Source organism: Panthera leo, chromosome D1 (genome assembly GCF_018350215.1).
Source record: "Panthera leo isolate Ple1 chromosome D1, P.leo_Ple1_pat1.1, whole genome shotgun sequence".
Lineage (NCBI taxonomy): Eukaryota > Metazoa > Chordata > Mammalia > Carnivora > Felidae > Panthera > Panthera leo.
This window is the reverse complement of record NC_056688.1, coordinates 99,455,900-99,472,940: the sequence shown is the minus strand read 5'-3', so window position 1 is coordinate 99,472,940 and position 17,041 is coordinate 99,455,900. Positions and strand designations below refer to the sequence as shown.

The window sequence follows — 17,041 nt, the reverse complement described above, 5'->3', positions numbered from 1 at the left end:
GGGCAGGGACGGTGGATATTTTGTTAGCACCGCCAGCACACAAATCCACAAAGAATTCTTTTGGTAGATGGTCTCTAAGGTTAGATATTGTCTCGTTAGACACAATTGTTAGATATAAATTGTATTGACATCTAAATAATTTCTGGACTTGGTTAGAAGCAACTTGGAAGCTTCTTATAACTCTAAAACCTACAACTTGACATATTTCTGCGTGCCAAGCTGGGTAGGTGTATTATTTCATTCAATCCTCATAACTGTGTGGAGGAGACATTACATTGCTCATTTGTCTAAGATTCAGAGAGTTCCTGTGATCTAAGATCACGCACTAGTAGAAACAGAATTTGGACCCAGTCCGTTGGACCTCAAAGATCATGCTCCTTCTGGTTGTGTAAGCTGCCCCCAGTATCACCTAGCACCATGCTGAGTACAGGACAGTAATAATTAAAACTATTTCAATATACAGCTAAAAAAAAATCTTATCCTATGCACAATTCCACTTACCATTCAGTAATAACCCTGAGAGGTAGGTAGTAGTGTCATCCTTAGATTTTGATACAGAAACTGAATAACAAAAGACAAAAAGTTTTCTGAATCATTTAGATACAAAGGAGAGCCAGGATCCAAATGCAAGTCTTCTCCAGGTACTTCATTCTGAGCCATGCTCTGTGTTGTTTGATACAGAACATGTGAGCTAGGGAATGAAGGGTTAAGGACAATGCCTTTTTCCTTTAATAGCCTGTAGCCTCCTAGGCACTGAAGTATGTGTTCATTCATGCAATATTTACTGAGCACCTAGTATGTGCCAGGCGCTGAATATGAAACAGTGAACAAAGGCTGTCCCAATCACTGAACTCCCGGAGCTTGCATTCTAGTGGAAGACATTTTCAGACAATAAGTGCTACAGGACAATGTGGTAGGAAATAAGGGGTAGGTAAATTTAAATAGAGGTCAGAGAAGCCATTTCTGAGGAGGTAACATTAAATGAATGCATCAAGAGGCAACCTGCTGATGGATTCGTTGTTTGATATCAAACTTAACTAGTTTTTGTTGGCCATTAGGCTGTTTATGGGTTTGAATACCCTTTGTACCTCATATTGCAGATGCCCTGTTATGCCCAGAATTCGTGATCCCCAAAGACCACCAAGGAGCCGAGTCCGATGCAAAAGCAAGGAGCCTTTATTCGAGCTATCTCGAGCTCAATCTCCTACCTGCACCGACGCAGCGGTGAGATGCCGGAGAGAGAGCGAATTTCAAAAGCACAAAGGCTTATAGGGGTCTAGGGGCAGTTGGTGGGGTGATGGTCGTGGCCTTAGCCGATTAGCTGGGGAAGGATCAGAGTCCTGTTGCGCAGGTTGCCGGGTATGGTTTGAACGGGAAGTTTGAACAGGTGAGTGGGAAGTTACTCAAGGGGAGGTGGTTTTAGTGGGTGAGCGGGAATTTCTTTCTGCGGGTTTTCCCAGAAAAGGGGGCCATGTCGGGGACAGTCACTCAAGATGGAGGACACAGGACAAAATGGAGTTGGCCGGCCTAGGTCCGCTCTTTCATTCCCCCCTTGTCATGTAGCTTATGGACCCAATCATGGGACCGGCTGCATTTCTGTTTTGTCTTCTTCTGTTACTAGGGGCTTGTACTGAGCACGGAGGACCATTAGTTGGATGGCTCCCACGCGGTCCCTGACAAACTGGACCAGCCTGTTGATGATACAGGGTCCGAGGGTTACTAGTAGGAGCAGGATGGCGAGGGGTCCAGCAAGGGCCGAGATGAGGGTAGTTAACCAGGGAGACCAGTTTAACAAAGACTCGTACCAGGACTGAGATTGTTCTCTCTCTAACTTTCATTTTTGCAGCCCTTCCCTTATGAGGGCCATAGATTCTTTTACGACCCCTGAGTGATCAACATAGAAGCAACATTCTTCCCCTAGGGCTGCACATAGTCCTCCTTGCTGCACCAATAATAAGTCTAATCCCCTTCTGTTTTGCAGTACTACTTCTGATAAAGAAGTAAGGGATTCCTGTAAATGAAATTGATTTCTCAATTCTTTCTATGTCTAAGTCAATGGCTGCCCTTAGGGTTCCGTAGTTTTTGTCCTGGATGACGAGTGAGGATATTCCAGTCCCTGACCCCGCTAATCCCAGTCCCAAGAGCGCAGCCAGAGTTAGGGTCGTAATAGGCTCTCTTTTACTTCGGGGGTTAGTAGAGCCTAACCTGTTAAGAATTTTTTCCCCTGAATGGTACACTAGCTTGGGGATCAAGTGCAGGAGTATGCAGAAGCCTTCCTTCGAGGAGTTAAGGACTTGGGAGTGGACGCAGGGAGCGAGGTCGGTGGAACAGGCCCACCATACATTTTTGGGGGGAAGTAGATACACTGTCTCCCTCGGGACTGTTAGGGTTTCATTACAGAGATGTGACTGCCCGGGGGGCACGTGGCCTATGCAAGTGCCCTGTCCTGTTATTGCCTGGAGGGTTAGTCTTACAGTAGCCTGCTGCCATCTGCAGGAGTTAGAGTTGGAGGCTGTTGTAAAATTGCCTTTAATGGCAATATCTTCGTAATATGGGGGCCGGACATCTAGACAGAGCCAACAGGACTTGGTCGGGTCAGGCCTAGAAGTGTTTAGTACCTGGTATGCTCCGTGCTCCATAGGGGGTCTGTATCAGATAGTAAGTTGTGACCCGGGGCAGGAGATGTGGGTGTCGCTCCGGTAGGGACAGGGGATGTGGAGGGCTGTGTGGCCAGAGCCTGGGTGTTTCTGGGCGTGGCCGTCCGGGCAGGGGCAGGTCGGGGAACTAGTACTTGGTTGGGTCCTACCCCTGTGGGCGACTGCTGGGCAAGGGGGGTTGCTTGCATTCGGAGGGTAAATAACATTCCTTTATCTCTAGGCCCAAGTCTGACCTTGTCATAAAGCCTGACCCCCCAGGTTTTTCCAGCTTCCCACCCTGTTGCATTTTTTCCTTGTTCTGTGAAAGATATTGACACAGGATTACCATGGCCCGAGACATATGGTGGTCGGGGGCCACTGGGCCGTGTCACCACGATGAGATCTCCGGTGCGTGGTGGGGTCCACCAGATGTGTCCAGTGGTGACACATGACCAAGAGGCGCAGAAGTAGTCTGCCGCATCCCCACAAGCGTCCCCATGGTCTTTTCCACCGGGACAGACATAGAAGTGAAAGTCTTGTCGCCTGAACCCTGTGGTATCAACCCTGGGGTGGCCGGTATAAGGGGGAAACAGGCTTTCTAAGTCTACTCGTAATTCCGGGAACCATGTGTCTCTAGGGTGGGTCTGGGATGTCTGATTAAGTATTGTCCCTGAGCTGGTGTCTACGATCTGCCAGGTAATGTTTTGGGGGGCGTGGGGACTCCCAGCAGCATGAGCAATGACAAGCAGAGTTAACAGAGTTACCAATATCAGGTGGGTCAAATGCGCTATAGCTTGAGCTTGAGCAGGTTGTGTTGATCCTGATTGACGGCCCATTGCGTGACGAAGTCCTTCCGGATCGTGGGGGGGGGGGGGTCCGCTGGCCGAACGTGGGTGTGATGGACCCAGGTCGCGATACCGTCTACTTTGAGAGCGGTGGGGGTTGTCAGCACCACGATGTAGGGTCCCTTCCAGCGCGGCTCGAGGGTCTCTTGCCGGTGCCTCTTGACGTAGACCCAGTCTCCCGACCTGTACTGGTGAGGTGTCAGGGTTGGGCCGGCCTCGTAGATGGCACGGAGGCGCGGCCAAATGTCCTCGTGCGCCTTCTGGAGCCCTCTCAAGGAAAGAAAAAGTTCTTGATCTTTAAACTCAGCAAGAAGTTCAGCTCAAAGGTTGGGAATAATAGGGGGTGGCCTGCCAAACGTGATCTCGTAGGGAGTAAAACCCAGGGTGTAAGGAGTGTTCCTAACCCGGTAAAGGGCGTACGGTAGGAGAGTCACCCAGTCCTCGCCAGTCTCCATGGTTAATTTGGTAAGGGTCTCTTTTAGGGTTGTATTCATTCTTTCTACCTATCCTGAGCTCTGGGGCCTATAAGCACAATGTAATTTCCCCCCCCAGCCTTGGCTACTGCCTGCTTTACCTGCAAGATAAGAGCTGGCCCCGTTTCATGCTTGGTTGGGTATGCCTCCACACAGCCAGAGAAGGTGTCTGTAAATACTAAAAGATATTTATAACCATACTTTCCTGGTTTAACTTCATTGAAGTCGACCTCCCATTGGGCTCCCGGTCTGGTGCCTCTGAGCCTGCTTCCTTTTTTATTTGATGTGGCTCTCGAGTTGGTGAGTTGGCAGGTCTTGCAGGCACATACAACTTGCTCTATTTTGGTGTCCTGTTGGTGAATCTTGATTCCAGCATGTCGGATTAAGTCTTTTAATTTTCGGGCCCCCGTGTGAGTAGACTGATGCATGTGCTCTGATACTGAGACTCCGAGCCGGTCTGGCAGCACGGGCTCCTTGTAGGTGTATACCACCATCCCTTTATCTCCTGGGCCATGGGGAGTTTCTTGATCCGCTGTAACTCCTCCTGGGAGTATTTGGGCTGGTCTGGTAAAACTGGCTCTCCCGGGTCCAGTAGTTGTATGGTCATGGTGGGAACTGAAGTAAGGCCTACTGCCTTGGCTGCCTGGTCAGCCTTTCGATTACCTCTAGCTACCGGGTTATCAGTTTTCTGGTGCCCTTGGCAGTGGATAATGGCCAGCTTGGCAGGAAGCCATAAGGCCGTAAGCAGGTCAAATATCTCCTGCTTATTTTTTATAGTCCGTCCTTCTGCCGTTAGTAACCCCCTCTCCTGATAAATTGCCCCACGAATATGAGCTGTGGCAAACACATAACGGCTGTGTGTGTAGATGTTAAGCCGTTTTCCAGCTCCCAGTGTCAGCGCCTTGGTGAGGGCGACGAGCTCTGCTTGCTGGGCTGACGTTCCGGAGGGTAGAGCCTCCGCCCATATGGTGTCCGTTTCAGTGACTACCGCTGTACCCACATACCTGTGTCCGTCCCGCACAAAGCTGCTGCCATCAGTGAACCAAGTAGCCTCGGCATCAGGGAGGGGCCCGGTCAGTCAGGTCCGTCCGGAATCCATGTACTTGCTCCAGGATCCCTGCACAATCATGTAGTGGAGCACCTAGGTCAGGGTCGGGCAGCAGAGTTGCAGGATTGAGGGCCGCACTGGGGTGGAACCGCACCCGTGGAGGGTTGAGTAGGAGGCTCTGGTAATGAGTCACATGTGTGTTGCTCATCCATCTATCAGGAGGCTGTTTCAGGACCCCTTCAATGGCGTGTGGGGTCATGATCCAGATCTGATGTCCTAGGGTCAGTTTGTCTGCGTCCTTGACAAGGAGTGCTGACGCCGCAATAATTCTTAGGCATGGCAGCCAGCCGGCAGCCACTGGGTCTAGCTTCTTGAACAGGTAAGCCACCGGGCGGTTCCAGGGGCCTAAGGCTTGAGTTAGAACCCCTTTTGCTATTCCCTTGTGTTCGTCTACAAAGAGGTGGAAGGGCTTCATAATGTCTGGCAGGCCCAGGGCTGGGGCATCTAGGAGGGCCTTTTTCAACTAATTAAAGGCAGTTTCCTCTTTTTCAGTCGATTCAAATGTTTTTCCCTCTTTGGTAGCTTCATATAGGGGCCTGGCGATCTCAGCAAAACCCGGGATCCAGAGGCGGCAGTAACTGGCCGATCCTAGGAATTCCCTTACTTCCCTTCGGGAGGTGGGAGTAGGGATCTTCAGGACAGATTCTTTTCTGGCATCTGATAACCGCCGCTGTCTGCCCTCCAGGATGTATCCCAGGTAACTTACCCTCTCCCTGCATATCTGAGCCTTTTTCGCAGATGCCCGGTACCTTAAGGCCCCCAGGGTAGCCAGCAGGTCCTGGGTCCCTTGCTCGCAGTCGGCCGTGTCGGCAGCAATCAGGATGTCATCTACATACTGTAGGAGGGTGAGGCCAGGGTGCTCCTTTCTGTACTCACCCAGGTCCTCGTGTAGTGCCTCGTCGAAGATGGCGGGAGAATTTTTGAACCCCTGAGGCAGCCATGTCCAGGTGAGTTGCCCGCTGTAGCCCTCCTCTGGATCATGCCACTTGAAGGCGAACAAGGGTTGGCTTTGGGGTGCCAGCGGCAGACTGAAGAAGGCGTCCTTTAAATCTAATACAGTATACCAGACCCTGGAGGGTGCCAAGGAGCTCAAGAGAGTATGTGGGTTGGGAACAGTTGGGTGTATGTCCGTGACCCTCTTATTTACTTCCCGGAGGTCTTGTACCGGTTGACAGTCATTTGTGTGAGGCTTTTTGACCGGCAGTAGGGGGGTGTTCCAGGCAGACTGGCAAGGAACTAGTACCCTTAGGCTTCATAGTCTCTGGATGTGTGGCTGGATCCCCTTCTGGGCCTCCTGAGACATGGGGTATTGTTTGATCCTTACGGGACCTTCTCCTGGCTTGAGCTCTACCAGGACCAGGGTCCTGTGGGTGGCTAGTCCTATTCCCCCACTCCACCCCCCCATCTCTGCCCAAACTGAGGGGAATTCTTGTAGCCATCTGTCTATATTATCCTCTCTCGGGAGCACCTCCTGGTGGAAGCTGTATTCATCCTCTAGTTTTATGGTCAGGACCTGGATGGGGTGGCCCTTGCCCTCAGTGACCTGAGGCCCCCCTTGTCTGAAAGTTATCTGAGCTCCAATCTTGGTCAGTAAGTCCCGTCCTAACAGCGGGTAGGGGCATTCTGGTATTACCATAAAGGAGTGGGATACCTGACCCTTCCCCAAATCTACCGTTCTTCGGGTAGTCCATGAATACTGGCTCATACCAGTTGCCCCTTGTACCCAGGACTTCTTGCTGGCTAGTCTTCCTTGTGGGGTGTGGAGGACCGAATGTTGCGCTCCAGTGTCGACAAGGAAGTCAACAGGGGTCCCCTCCACTTTAAGAGTTACCCTGGGCTCGGGGAGAGGGTCTGAACCCCGACTCCCCTAATCACTCAGTTCATCTAGCTCTAAGACTTTTACTCAATCAGTCTTGCTTCCCTTCCCGCCGGCCTTTTTGGACAATCTCGGGCCCAATGCCCTATCTCCTTGCAGTATGCGCACTGATCTTTCTGCAGCCTCTGCTTCCCCCCCTTGGTGGTTCCTTTACCTCCTCTTGAGTCGTCCGCCAGCTGCCGGAGATGGAGGTCTCGTTCCTCGGGGGAGTCAGCAGTGGTAGCTAGTAGTATTCGGGCCAGGTCTCGAGTCTGCTTACTGCTGGCAGCCGCCATGGCGCGAGCCTACTTATCCTCAGGAGGCTCCCGGTTATTATATACCTTTTCGGCTACTACCAGTAAGTCCTGCAGACTTTTTTTCTCCTAGTCTATCTATTTTCTGTAATTTTTTCTAATGTCTATGGCCGATTGGTTTACAAAGGACATGATAACAGCTGCCTTGCTTTCTGGAGCCTCTGGATCCATGGGAGTATAAGTACGGAATGCCTCCATGATCCGTTCTAAAAAGGCAGCCGGAGATTCATCTTTTTCCTGTTGCACATTTCCTACCTTGGCCAAATTGGTTGGCTTCCTAGCAGCCATTCGGAGACCCCCCCCCCCCCACCCCATTAGAGTCTGGCGGTAGACCCGGAGCCTCTCCTTACCTTCTGCCGTGTTGAAATCCCACTTGGGCCGAGTTAAGGAGAAGGAGGCATCTATCTGAGCCTGGTCGGTGGTGGGATTCCCGTCTGTGCCCGAAACTAGTTTTCGGGCCTCATTGAGGATTCTTTTTGTTTCCTTGGTTGTGAACAGGACCTGCAAAAGCTGCTGGCAATCATCCCACGTGGGCTGATAGATAAAAAGAACAGAGTCTAATAAATCAATAAGCCCTGCAGGTTTCTCGGAAAACTTAGGATTCTGAACTTTCCAATTGTAGAGGTCACTAGTGGTGAAAGGCCAATAGTGATAGGGCTGATTCCCCTTCGCGTCTGGGGGTCCGGTGGCTCGCAGGGGCAGAATAGACCACGCCAGGCACTACCAGAATTTCAGAAATGAGCTCACACAGAAGAGACAGGGAACGGACAGACACTAACGGTGGCCAGTCAAGCTCTCTGGGTTGGAGGGGGGGGGGGGGGTCCCTCGGGAGTCTTGGGGATCCTGGAGGAGCTCCCAAATGTTATGCCCAGAATTCACGATCCCCAAAGACCACCAGGGAGCCGAGTCTGATGCAAAAGCAAGGAACCTTCATTTGAGCTAGCTCGAGCTCAATCTCCTACCTGCACCGACGCAGCGGTGAGATGCCAGAGAGAGAGTTTCAAAAGCACAAAGGTTTATAGGGGTCTAGGGGCAGTTGGTGGGGTGATGGTCGTGGCCTTAGCTGATTGGCTGGGGAAGGATCAGAGTCCCGTTGTGCAGGTTGCCGGGCATGGTTTGTATGGGAAGTTTGGACGGGTGAGCGGGAAGTTACTCAAGGGGAGGGGGTTTTAGCGAGTGAGCAGGAATTTCTTTCTGCGGGTTTTCCCAGAAAAGGGGGCCATGTCGGGGACATAGTCACTCAAGATGGAGGACACAGAACAAAATGGAGTCGGCCAGCCTAGGACCGCTCTTTCAGCCCAAAGTGCAACTGTCCAGGCAAAGCATAACAGAGAACTCTCCAATTCTTTTATTCCTCTGACCTTGCCTTTGCCGTCAGGGTCACTGACGCCCCACTGCCACGCCCATTCTTCTCCTACCGCGGCTCCCAGCCTGCGCAAGCGCAAAAGAAACTGCCTTCCTTAGTGGAGGGCGCGGATCCCACTACAAAACGCATGCGCCCCTGGACTGTAAGCCCCGCCCCGACCCCTGCGCTGGCTCGCGAGCGCCTGCCGTTTCTCCGGGCGGGGTGGTGGGCGGGGACTGGGCGGAGAGGCGCGCGCCGGTGCGTGCGTGTGTGCGCGCGCCGCGGGCGGGCCAGTGAAGCCGGCGGCCCTGGCACGTGATACGGGAGCGGCTCGGTCGCTTGGTGGCTTGGTCTGTCTGTCCGTCCGCGGGTGCCATCATGGCGGACGCAGCCAGTCAGGTGCTCCTGGGCTCCGGCCTCACCATCCTGTCCCAGCCGCTCATGTACGTGAAGGTGCTCATCCAGGTATGAGTCGTCGCCATCCCTTTCCCCGCCCGGCGCCTTGTTTAGTCGCCGCTGCCCTCCGCGCTTGGCGATCGGCTCCAGCCTTCCCGGGCCTTCAGTCCCCTGAGATGCTGCTTTTTCCCTGCTGTCCCTTCCTTCCCCGCAGGGACAGCTTCCACTGCCCGCGCCTCTTCCACTGCCCATGGGCCTTCCCCAGGTCTCGCTTCCTTCCTGGGGAAGGCGGGGAGGCCCGATCCTTTCCCCATAGCCAACTGCCGTCCTGCCCTGCCCGGTGAACTTTGTTTTTTCATCCCTGAGGTTGATACTGGCCAGTTGCCACCAAGAGCTTCCCAACCCTCCCTGCATACCCCTCTGAAATTAGCATTCACCTCCTCCCCCGGCCCGAACTCAAGACATTAAATATATTAAAGACAAATTTGATATTAAAGGGGAGCCAACACTTGATTAGCGTTTTTTTTTCTTCTTTTTTCTTTGCTACTGTTACTCTTCTGAGATTTAGCACCAGATACCCAGGTAAACACAAGGAGCTCATTCAGAAGTGAGAGGATTCACTGAGCTCACTGAGCACTCTCCCAAGAGCAGCCCTTGTGACTCATGACAGTGGAAACCACATCTGTCTGAGCTTGGAATAGTTCAGATGAAAGAGTTGAAGCATATATATTAGTTGCTAATCTACTGTGAAAAAATCCTTAAGTGACATTTTACATTCGCAGGCAAGTAACCCAGGTTTTAACTGATGGTACACTATTTGATAGTGTTTTCAGTTGCCTTTCTAGAATTCCCTGTGATGGGCATGTCATTTCATTTTTTTAAACTCTTGTTGAGAGTTGACATAATTATGTCATGCATTATTCCAAGGAAGGGAGCAGTGATTAGAACCCCTGTCCTTGCCATCTGCCTTTCTGTCAGAAACATGCAAGACCCTAAGGAGGGCCACATTTCTTACTATTGAGTTGATGCTACTCCGTATTATGTGTTGCTTGGCTGACCCATGTGGATTCAGATTCCATACGTAAAAGGCTATTATAAAGTAAATTATTTTAACTAAGAACAAAGATTTTGATTGAAATGTGGTATGACATCTAAAACAGAATTGGCACATTTGTAGCTAAATAGTGTCTTGAGATGACATTTTGCAGTAAATCTGCTATGAGCTCAGTACTTCTTCAGGAGACAGTGTTTTTTTAGTGACGTCTAGAGCTCTTGTCTCAAAAATTTTAATATCCTCAGCCCTGATTACTTAACTTCTGTGTGTTGCCAAGTGTCTTTAAGGGTTTTGGTGAAATTTCCAAATACTCAGCTTTATTTATTTATTTTTTTAGTTTATTTATTTATTTTGAGAGACAGTGGGAGAGGAGCAGGGAGAGAGGGAGAGAGAGAGAGAGAGGGAGAATCCCAAGCAGACTCCGCACCGTCAGCATAGAGTCTGATGCGAGGCTGGAACCCGTGAACCACGAGATCATGACCTGAGCTGAAGTCAGATGCTTAGCTGACTGAGCCACCCAGGTGCCCCCCGAATACTGTTTTAAAAATAGTTGTATGGTAGCACTTTGAGGGAGCTCAGTCAGGAGTTAATTGAACAGGTTAAAAATCACGGCAATAACGAGTCAAAACCAAGTCCTATGGCATTCGTTCTCTCAACTTTCTCTTTAGCACTAAGAATGCTGAATATATTGTAGAAATAAAATGATAATCATTAACTCTAAAATGGTCTTCATTAGATTATTAATGACAATCAGCTTGTTTAACATGGATTTAGCTTATAATCATTTCCCACATGACTTATCCAACCGTATCTGCATTTGCCTTTTGAGTGTTTCATCTTGATAGCCAAATCCATAGTGGATACTGGCTTAGTCTTCTGTTTTGTCCAAATATAAAAAATGTGTTTGGAGAGCGTAGCTGGCTTAGTTGGTATAGCATGCAACTCTTGATCTCCCAGTTGTGAGTTTAAGCCCCACATTGGGCATGGAGATTACTGTATTTAAAATGTGTTAGATTTTCTTTAGAAAATATTTTTGAGCCTCAGTAAACTGTAGCTTTCCTAACACAAAAGTTCCCTTACTCTGTTTTCAATTTGATACTAGTCCAGCTCAGCTACATGGCTTACTTTGTAGAATTTGAACCAAACAAAAGGAAGCTTGGAGTTCATTGAAACTAGTGTTATCAGTTGAGGGAATAAGAAACTGACAAGGATGATACTTCATCATTGCCTCGGAAAACATATGCTGTATTTTAACTGAGGTTAAAAATTATAACTTTACAACCAAGGTATTTTGGGGAATATTGCTTAGTATTGATACATCCTATTGTTTTTAAAGGTGGGATATGAGCCTCTTCCTCCAACAATAGGACGAAATATTTTTGGGCGGCAAGTATGTCAGCTTCCTGGTCTGTTTTGTTATGGTAAGTGTTTTTGATTTATTTGGAATTGGAGGACATTGAGGATGATGATAGGTAGGCAGGAGGTATGGAAAGAAGATATAGAAAGCCTCTTGACATGAAATTTCTATGTAACTATTTCTTTCAGCTGGAATTTAAATCTCTGACTTGTGTTCTTAGCTCAGCACATTGCCAGCATTGACGGGAAGCGTGGGTTGTTCACAGGCTTAACTCCAAGACTGTGCTCAGGAGTCCTTGGGACCGTGGTCCATGGTAAAGTTTTACAGGTAAGAACATCAGTTCATCTTCCCAAAGATTTAGATTACCTTTTATGCAGTTTGTTCTACTGACCAAGAGCAGGGTTATTTTTGCTTTTTGTTTTTTTTTAATAATTGTTTACTTTTGGGGGGAGAACACAAGTGAGGGAGGGACAGAGAGAGGCGGGTAGAGGATCCAAAGCAGGCTCTGTGCTGACAGGTTGACAGCAGTGAGCCCAATGCGGGGCTTGAACTCAAGAACAAGGAGATCATGACCTGAGCTGAAGTTGGATGCTCAACTGACTGAGCCACCCAGGTGCCCCAAGAGCAGTTTTAAAGATATATTTATGACCGTGATCTTTCTTCCTCTTGAAAACATTTTCTTCAAATATCCATTTTTTTTTCTTTTTAAAAATTTATTTATTTTTGAGAAAGAGAAAATGTATGCACAAGTGGGGGAGGGACAGAGAGGGAGGGAGGGAGGGAGAGAGGGGGAGAGAGAGAGAGAGAGAGAGAGAGAGAGAGAATCCCAAGCAGGCTCGGAGCTGTCAGCCGAGAGAGAGAGAGAGAGAGAAAGAGAGAAAGAGAGAGAGAGAATCCCAAGCAGGCTCGGAGCTGTCAGCCGAGAGAGAGAGAGAGAGAGAGAGAGAGAGAAAGAGAGAAAGAGAGAGAGAGAATCCCAAGCAGGCTCGGAGCTGTCAGCCGAGAGAGAGAGAGAGAGAAAGAGAGAAAGAGAGAGAGAGAATCCCAAGCAGGCTCGGAGCTGTCAGCCGAGCCAACGCAGGGATCCATCTCACAAACTGTGAGATCATGACCTGAGCCAGTGTCATGAGTCAGACACTTAACCGACTGAGCCACGCAGGTGCCCCCAAATACCCATTCTTAATTCTTTCCTGGGACGCAAGGGGAATTTGTATAAAATGAAGCATTTGACTTTGATCTACACAAACTTCGTCCTGTGAATCAGTCATTCTGAGAAGAAAATGAATGCAATTATTCGATCTCCTGCATAGCTCATTTGATTTCTTTGAAGGAGGAAGGAGGCTGATTAAAACATACATATTTCTTTCTGAAGTTATTTTTTTCTTATCATTACCCCTAGTAAAATGTTTTCTGTTACAAACTTATTTTTTATGTATTTATGTTTAAAAGGTTTTTTTATTGATTTATATTTCAAAGTAAGCTGTGTGCCCAATGTGGGTCTTAAACTCACAACCCTGAGATCAGGAGTCGCATGCTCTACCTGTTGAGCCAGCCAAGTGCCCCACAAACTTATTTTCTTAAAAAACTTAGCAAGATAAACATAAAAGTCAGGATAGTGGTTATCTGTGGGAAGAGGGAAGGGAAAAGGGACCATGCATGACATTTGGGGGTAATGGAAATGATTTTCCTTGACCTGGATCATGGCTATGTGGATATTTGTCATGTGATTATTTATTCCATCATTTATATTTTGTGCACTGTTTCTGCAAATGTGTTAATGTTAAATAAATTAAAAAAAAATTTTTTTAACCACCAAGGTCCATGTCAACTGCAGGGCTGTAGAAATTTTGGGGAAGTAGGGGAAGAGGTGAGAGGTGGAACTTTGGCTATCTGTATCTGAGGCATTTGATTTTAAGAAAGCCAGAGATCTGAAGTCTGACACTTAACCAGCTGAGCCACCCAGACGCCCCACTAACTGCTTATTTAAATAGTACTGGGCACAATCCTTCATTTACTTTTGTAGGCTTTCACATTACCCCAGTTCTAATGTTTTATCATCTGATGACCATGTCTTGATTTTGTTAGTTTCATGATCTAATTGGCCTCGATTTCATTTTTTTAAAAGTTTTTATTTAAATTCCAATTAGTTAACATACAGTGTAATATTAGTTTTGGGTGTACGGTGTAGTGATTCAACACTTCCTTAAATCGCCCTCTGCTTATCACAAGTGCCCCCCCTTAGTCCCCATCACCTATTTCACCCATCCCCCACCCCGCCCACCTCCCCTCTAGTATCTATCAGTGTGTTCTCTGTAAAGAGTCTGTTTCCTGGTTTGCCTCTTTTTTTTCCCCCCATGATCATTTTTTTTTTAATGTTTTATTTATTTTTGAGAGAGAGAGACAGTACGAGCAGGGGAGGGGCAGAGAGAGAGAGAGAGAGAGAGAGAGAGAGGGAGACACAGGATCCGAAGCAGGCTCCAGGCTCTGAGCTGTTAGCACAGGACCCAGTGTGGGGCTTGAACTCGTGAACCATGAGTTCGTGACCTGAGCTAAAGTCGGATGCTTAACCAACTGAGCCACCCAGGTGCACCCATTTGTTTTGTTCCTTAAATTTCATGTATGAATGCTAATTGGCTTCAATTTTAAATTCTCTTCACCCTTCACTGATTTTTGAGTTGAAAAGGTTTTCAGTAGATTCCTCACATGGAAGCTGTTTCACCCTTTAGCCACTTTATTATTCTTTACACTTATTCTTTTGTTATGTTTTTAAGTAAGCTCCACTCCCATTGCGGGGCTTGAACTCATGACCCCAAGATGAAGAGTTACATGGTCTACCCACTGAGCCAGCCAGGCGCTCCACCTTATACTTATTCTTGTTGTCATGCCTGTGGGCTGAATGTGGAAAAGTGTGGGTAGCCCGTGGGTGAGAGTAATGGAGTCCTAATGGGCAGGTATTTTTGGTGGATTGATTACTAGTGTTTCATTCCCAGCCACACCCTCCCCCGGGCTCAGTGAAAGTATTGCCCTTACCCGAGTGAGATTTACATATGGAAAGACAGCTGTCCTCTAGTGGGCTTCATGTGTAGACTTAGAGCAAAAGTGAAAGTACTACTTGAGAACAAGGTCCTGTATGTTCCAGAAAGTAATAAACTCCCGGTAATCAGGTACCCTGAATATATGTTTCACATGTAGCCAAATGAAATATAACAGGGGATTGGTACTACACTTAGTATCAAAAGCAGCTCCATACAATCAGGAAGAGAGACCAGTTCAGGGTTGGTGAAACTGTTAGCCTTTTATAAGAAAGAGTTCTGTATATTTGAACCAGAATGAAATTAAATTCTGTTCAGAATAGTATAGAAAGGACAGGAGGAAATTTTTATTTTAAGTTTCTTTTTTTTTTGAGAAAGAGCAGAGGAAGGGCAGAGAGAAGGGGACAGAGAATCCCAAGTGGGCTCTTCCCTGACAGCAGAGAGCCGGATGCAAGGCTTGAACTCACAAACCGTGAGATCATGACCTGAGCCGAAGTCGGACACATAACTGACTGAGCCACCCAGGCGCCCCTAGAAATGAGTGAAAATTTTATTTTATTTATTTTTTTTTAATTTTTTTTTTTAATGTTTATTTATTTTTTAAGACAGAGACAGAGTGTAAACAGGGGAGGGGCAAAGAGAGAGGGAGACACAGAATCTGAAACAGGCTCCAGGCTCTGAGCTGTCAGCACAGAGCCCAATGCGGGGCTTGAACCCACGAACCGTGAGATCATGACCTGAGCCGAAGTCAGACGCTTAACCGACTGAGCCACCCAGGTGCCCCATGAGTGAGAATTTTAAAATACGCCTGAAACCATTAGAATTACTCTTAACTAAAGACTTGGAATTTGACCCGAAAACATCATATTGCTTAATCTTAACATTTACTCCCTTTCTTCTGATTTTTCTTTTAAATCTTTTTTTAATAGGAAGTATTGTCTGTTTTTTAATCTGGTATAACTAGTGACTCAATTGTCTGCTTCTTTTATTTCACCTAGCCCATCTTCTATTCCTGAAGTATCCCACAAATAATATTTCCTCTTCCAATCTAGTTTGAGCCTTGGCAGTGTTCAAGTTCTCTAAAAGAGAACAAAATCTTCTCTCGCCTGTTTTAGAAACAGTCAGATACAAAAGGAAAAGTGAAGCGATTTTAGCTCTTCAGACTTGGCACCAATTCTCTGTTCTTTTGTGCAGTGAAGAAAAGAGCCTTGCCCTAATTTGATATTGGTACTACTTTCTTTTTTTTTTAAGTGAGATAAAATTGGTACAAAACATATGTTTCAGGTGTACAAAATTATAATTCGACATCTGTGTTCATTACAGAGTGATCGTCTGGTTACCATCCATCACCATACATTTGACCCCATTTGCCCATTTCACTCATCTTCCATCCCCCTTCCCTTCTGGTAACCTGTTCTTCGTGTCTATGAATTGGTTTGGTTTGTTTGTTTAAATTCCACATGTGAGTGAAATGCAGTTTTTGTCTTTCTCTTTCTGACTTATTTCACTTAACTTAGTACCCTGAAGGTCCATCCATGTCTCAAATGACAAGATTCATTCTTTTTTATGGCTGAGCAATATACTCCATTATGTACATATACCACAATTTCCTTATCCATTCATCCCACCGATGGCCATTTAGGTTTTTATATCTTGGCTACTGTAAATAATGCTGCTATAAACGTCAGGGTGTGTATATCTTTTCAATTTAGTGTTCATATTCTTCAGATAATCCAGAAGTAAAATAGCTGGATTTCTATGGTAGTTCTTTAAAAAAGTTTTTTTATTAACTAATCTCTATCCCTAACATGGGGCTTGAACTCACAACCCTGAGATCAAGAGTCTCATCCTCCACCAACTGAGCTGGCCAGGCACCCCCGATAGTTCTATTCTTAACTTTTTGAGGAGTGTCCATACTGTTGTCCACGGTGGCTGCCTTAGTTGACGTTCCCACCAACAGAATCAGGTCATTTTTCTCCACATCATCTCTAACACCTGTTATTTCTTTTTGTTGACAGCCAATATAACTGATGTGAGGTGGTATCTCATTGTGATTTTGGTTTGCATTTCCCTGCTGATGAGTGATGTTGAGAATCTTTTCATTTGCCTGTTGGCCATCTGTATATCTTGTGTGGAACAATGTATATTCATATTCTCTGCCCATTTTTTAATTGGGTTGTTTGGTATTGGTTCTGCTTTTTCATGAAAAAGCCATGAGGCTTTTTCCATAACCTTAGGCCTAGGGTATGTTTATACCACTTTATTTCTGCTAAACATGTATGTTTAGTAAATAATACCCTTGGGTTTCTGTTTTGGTTTGTTGTCCTGTTTCATTTATTTATCTGTCTGTTTATTTATTTACTTACTTACTTACTTACTTATTTATTTAAAAAAATTTTTTTGAGTAGGCCCCACACTGAGGCTTGAACTCACAACCCTGAGATCAAGACCTGAGCTGAGATTAAGAGTCAGATGATTAACTGACTGAGCCATCCAAGCACCCATTTCTTCTCTTAGATGAGAGTTTTCATGAGCATTTGCCTGTTCCTCTAGCTGGCCAATATGTTAAACTTAGTAATAAGATATCTTAGAGACACTTACTTCCAACTGATAATAGAAATAGAAA

The 17,041-nt window shown here is 46.9% G+C and overlaps 1 protein-coding gene across 5 annotated transcripts in view; it reads left to right on the top strand.

The window, feature by feature from the left end:
* The first annotated feature begins 8,857 nt into the window (after positions 1 to 8,857).
* The window catches only part of MTCH2 (mitochondrial carrier 2), a 38,072-nt gene continuing 29,888 nt past the window's right edge, over positions 8,858 to 17,041 (top strand). Inside the window, exons 1-3 of one of the 5 annotated variants that reach the window (XM_042904697.1) lie at positions 8,858 to 9,041; positions 11,363 to 11,447; positions 11,604 to 11,710. In XM_042904697.1, coding sequence (XP_042760631.1) covers positions 8,955 to 9,041; positions 11,363 to 11,447; positions 11,604 to 11,710 — 279 coding nt within the window. In that variant the 5' untranslated portion in view covers positions 8,858 to 8,954. The remainder of the gene's footprint in view (positions 9,042 to 11,362; positions 11,448 to 11,603; positions 11,711 to 17,041) is intronic. The other 4 variants (XM_042904695.1, XM_042904696.1, XM_042904699.1 and 1 more) reach the window with 4 other exon arrangements.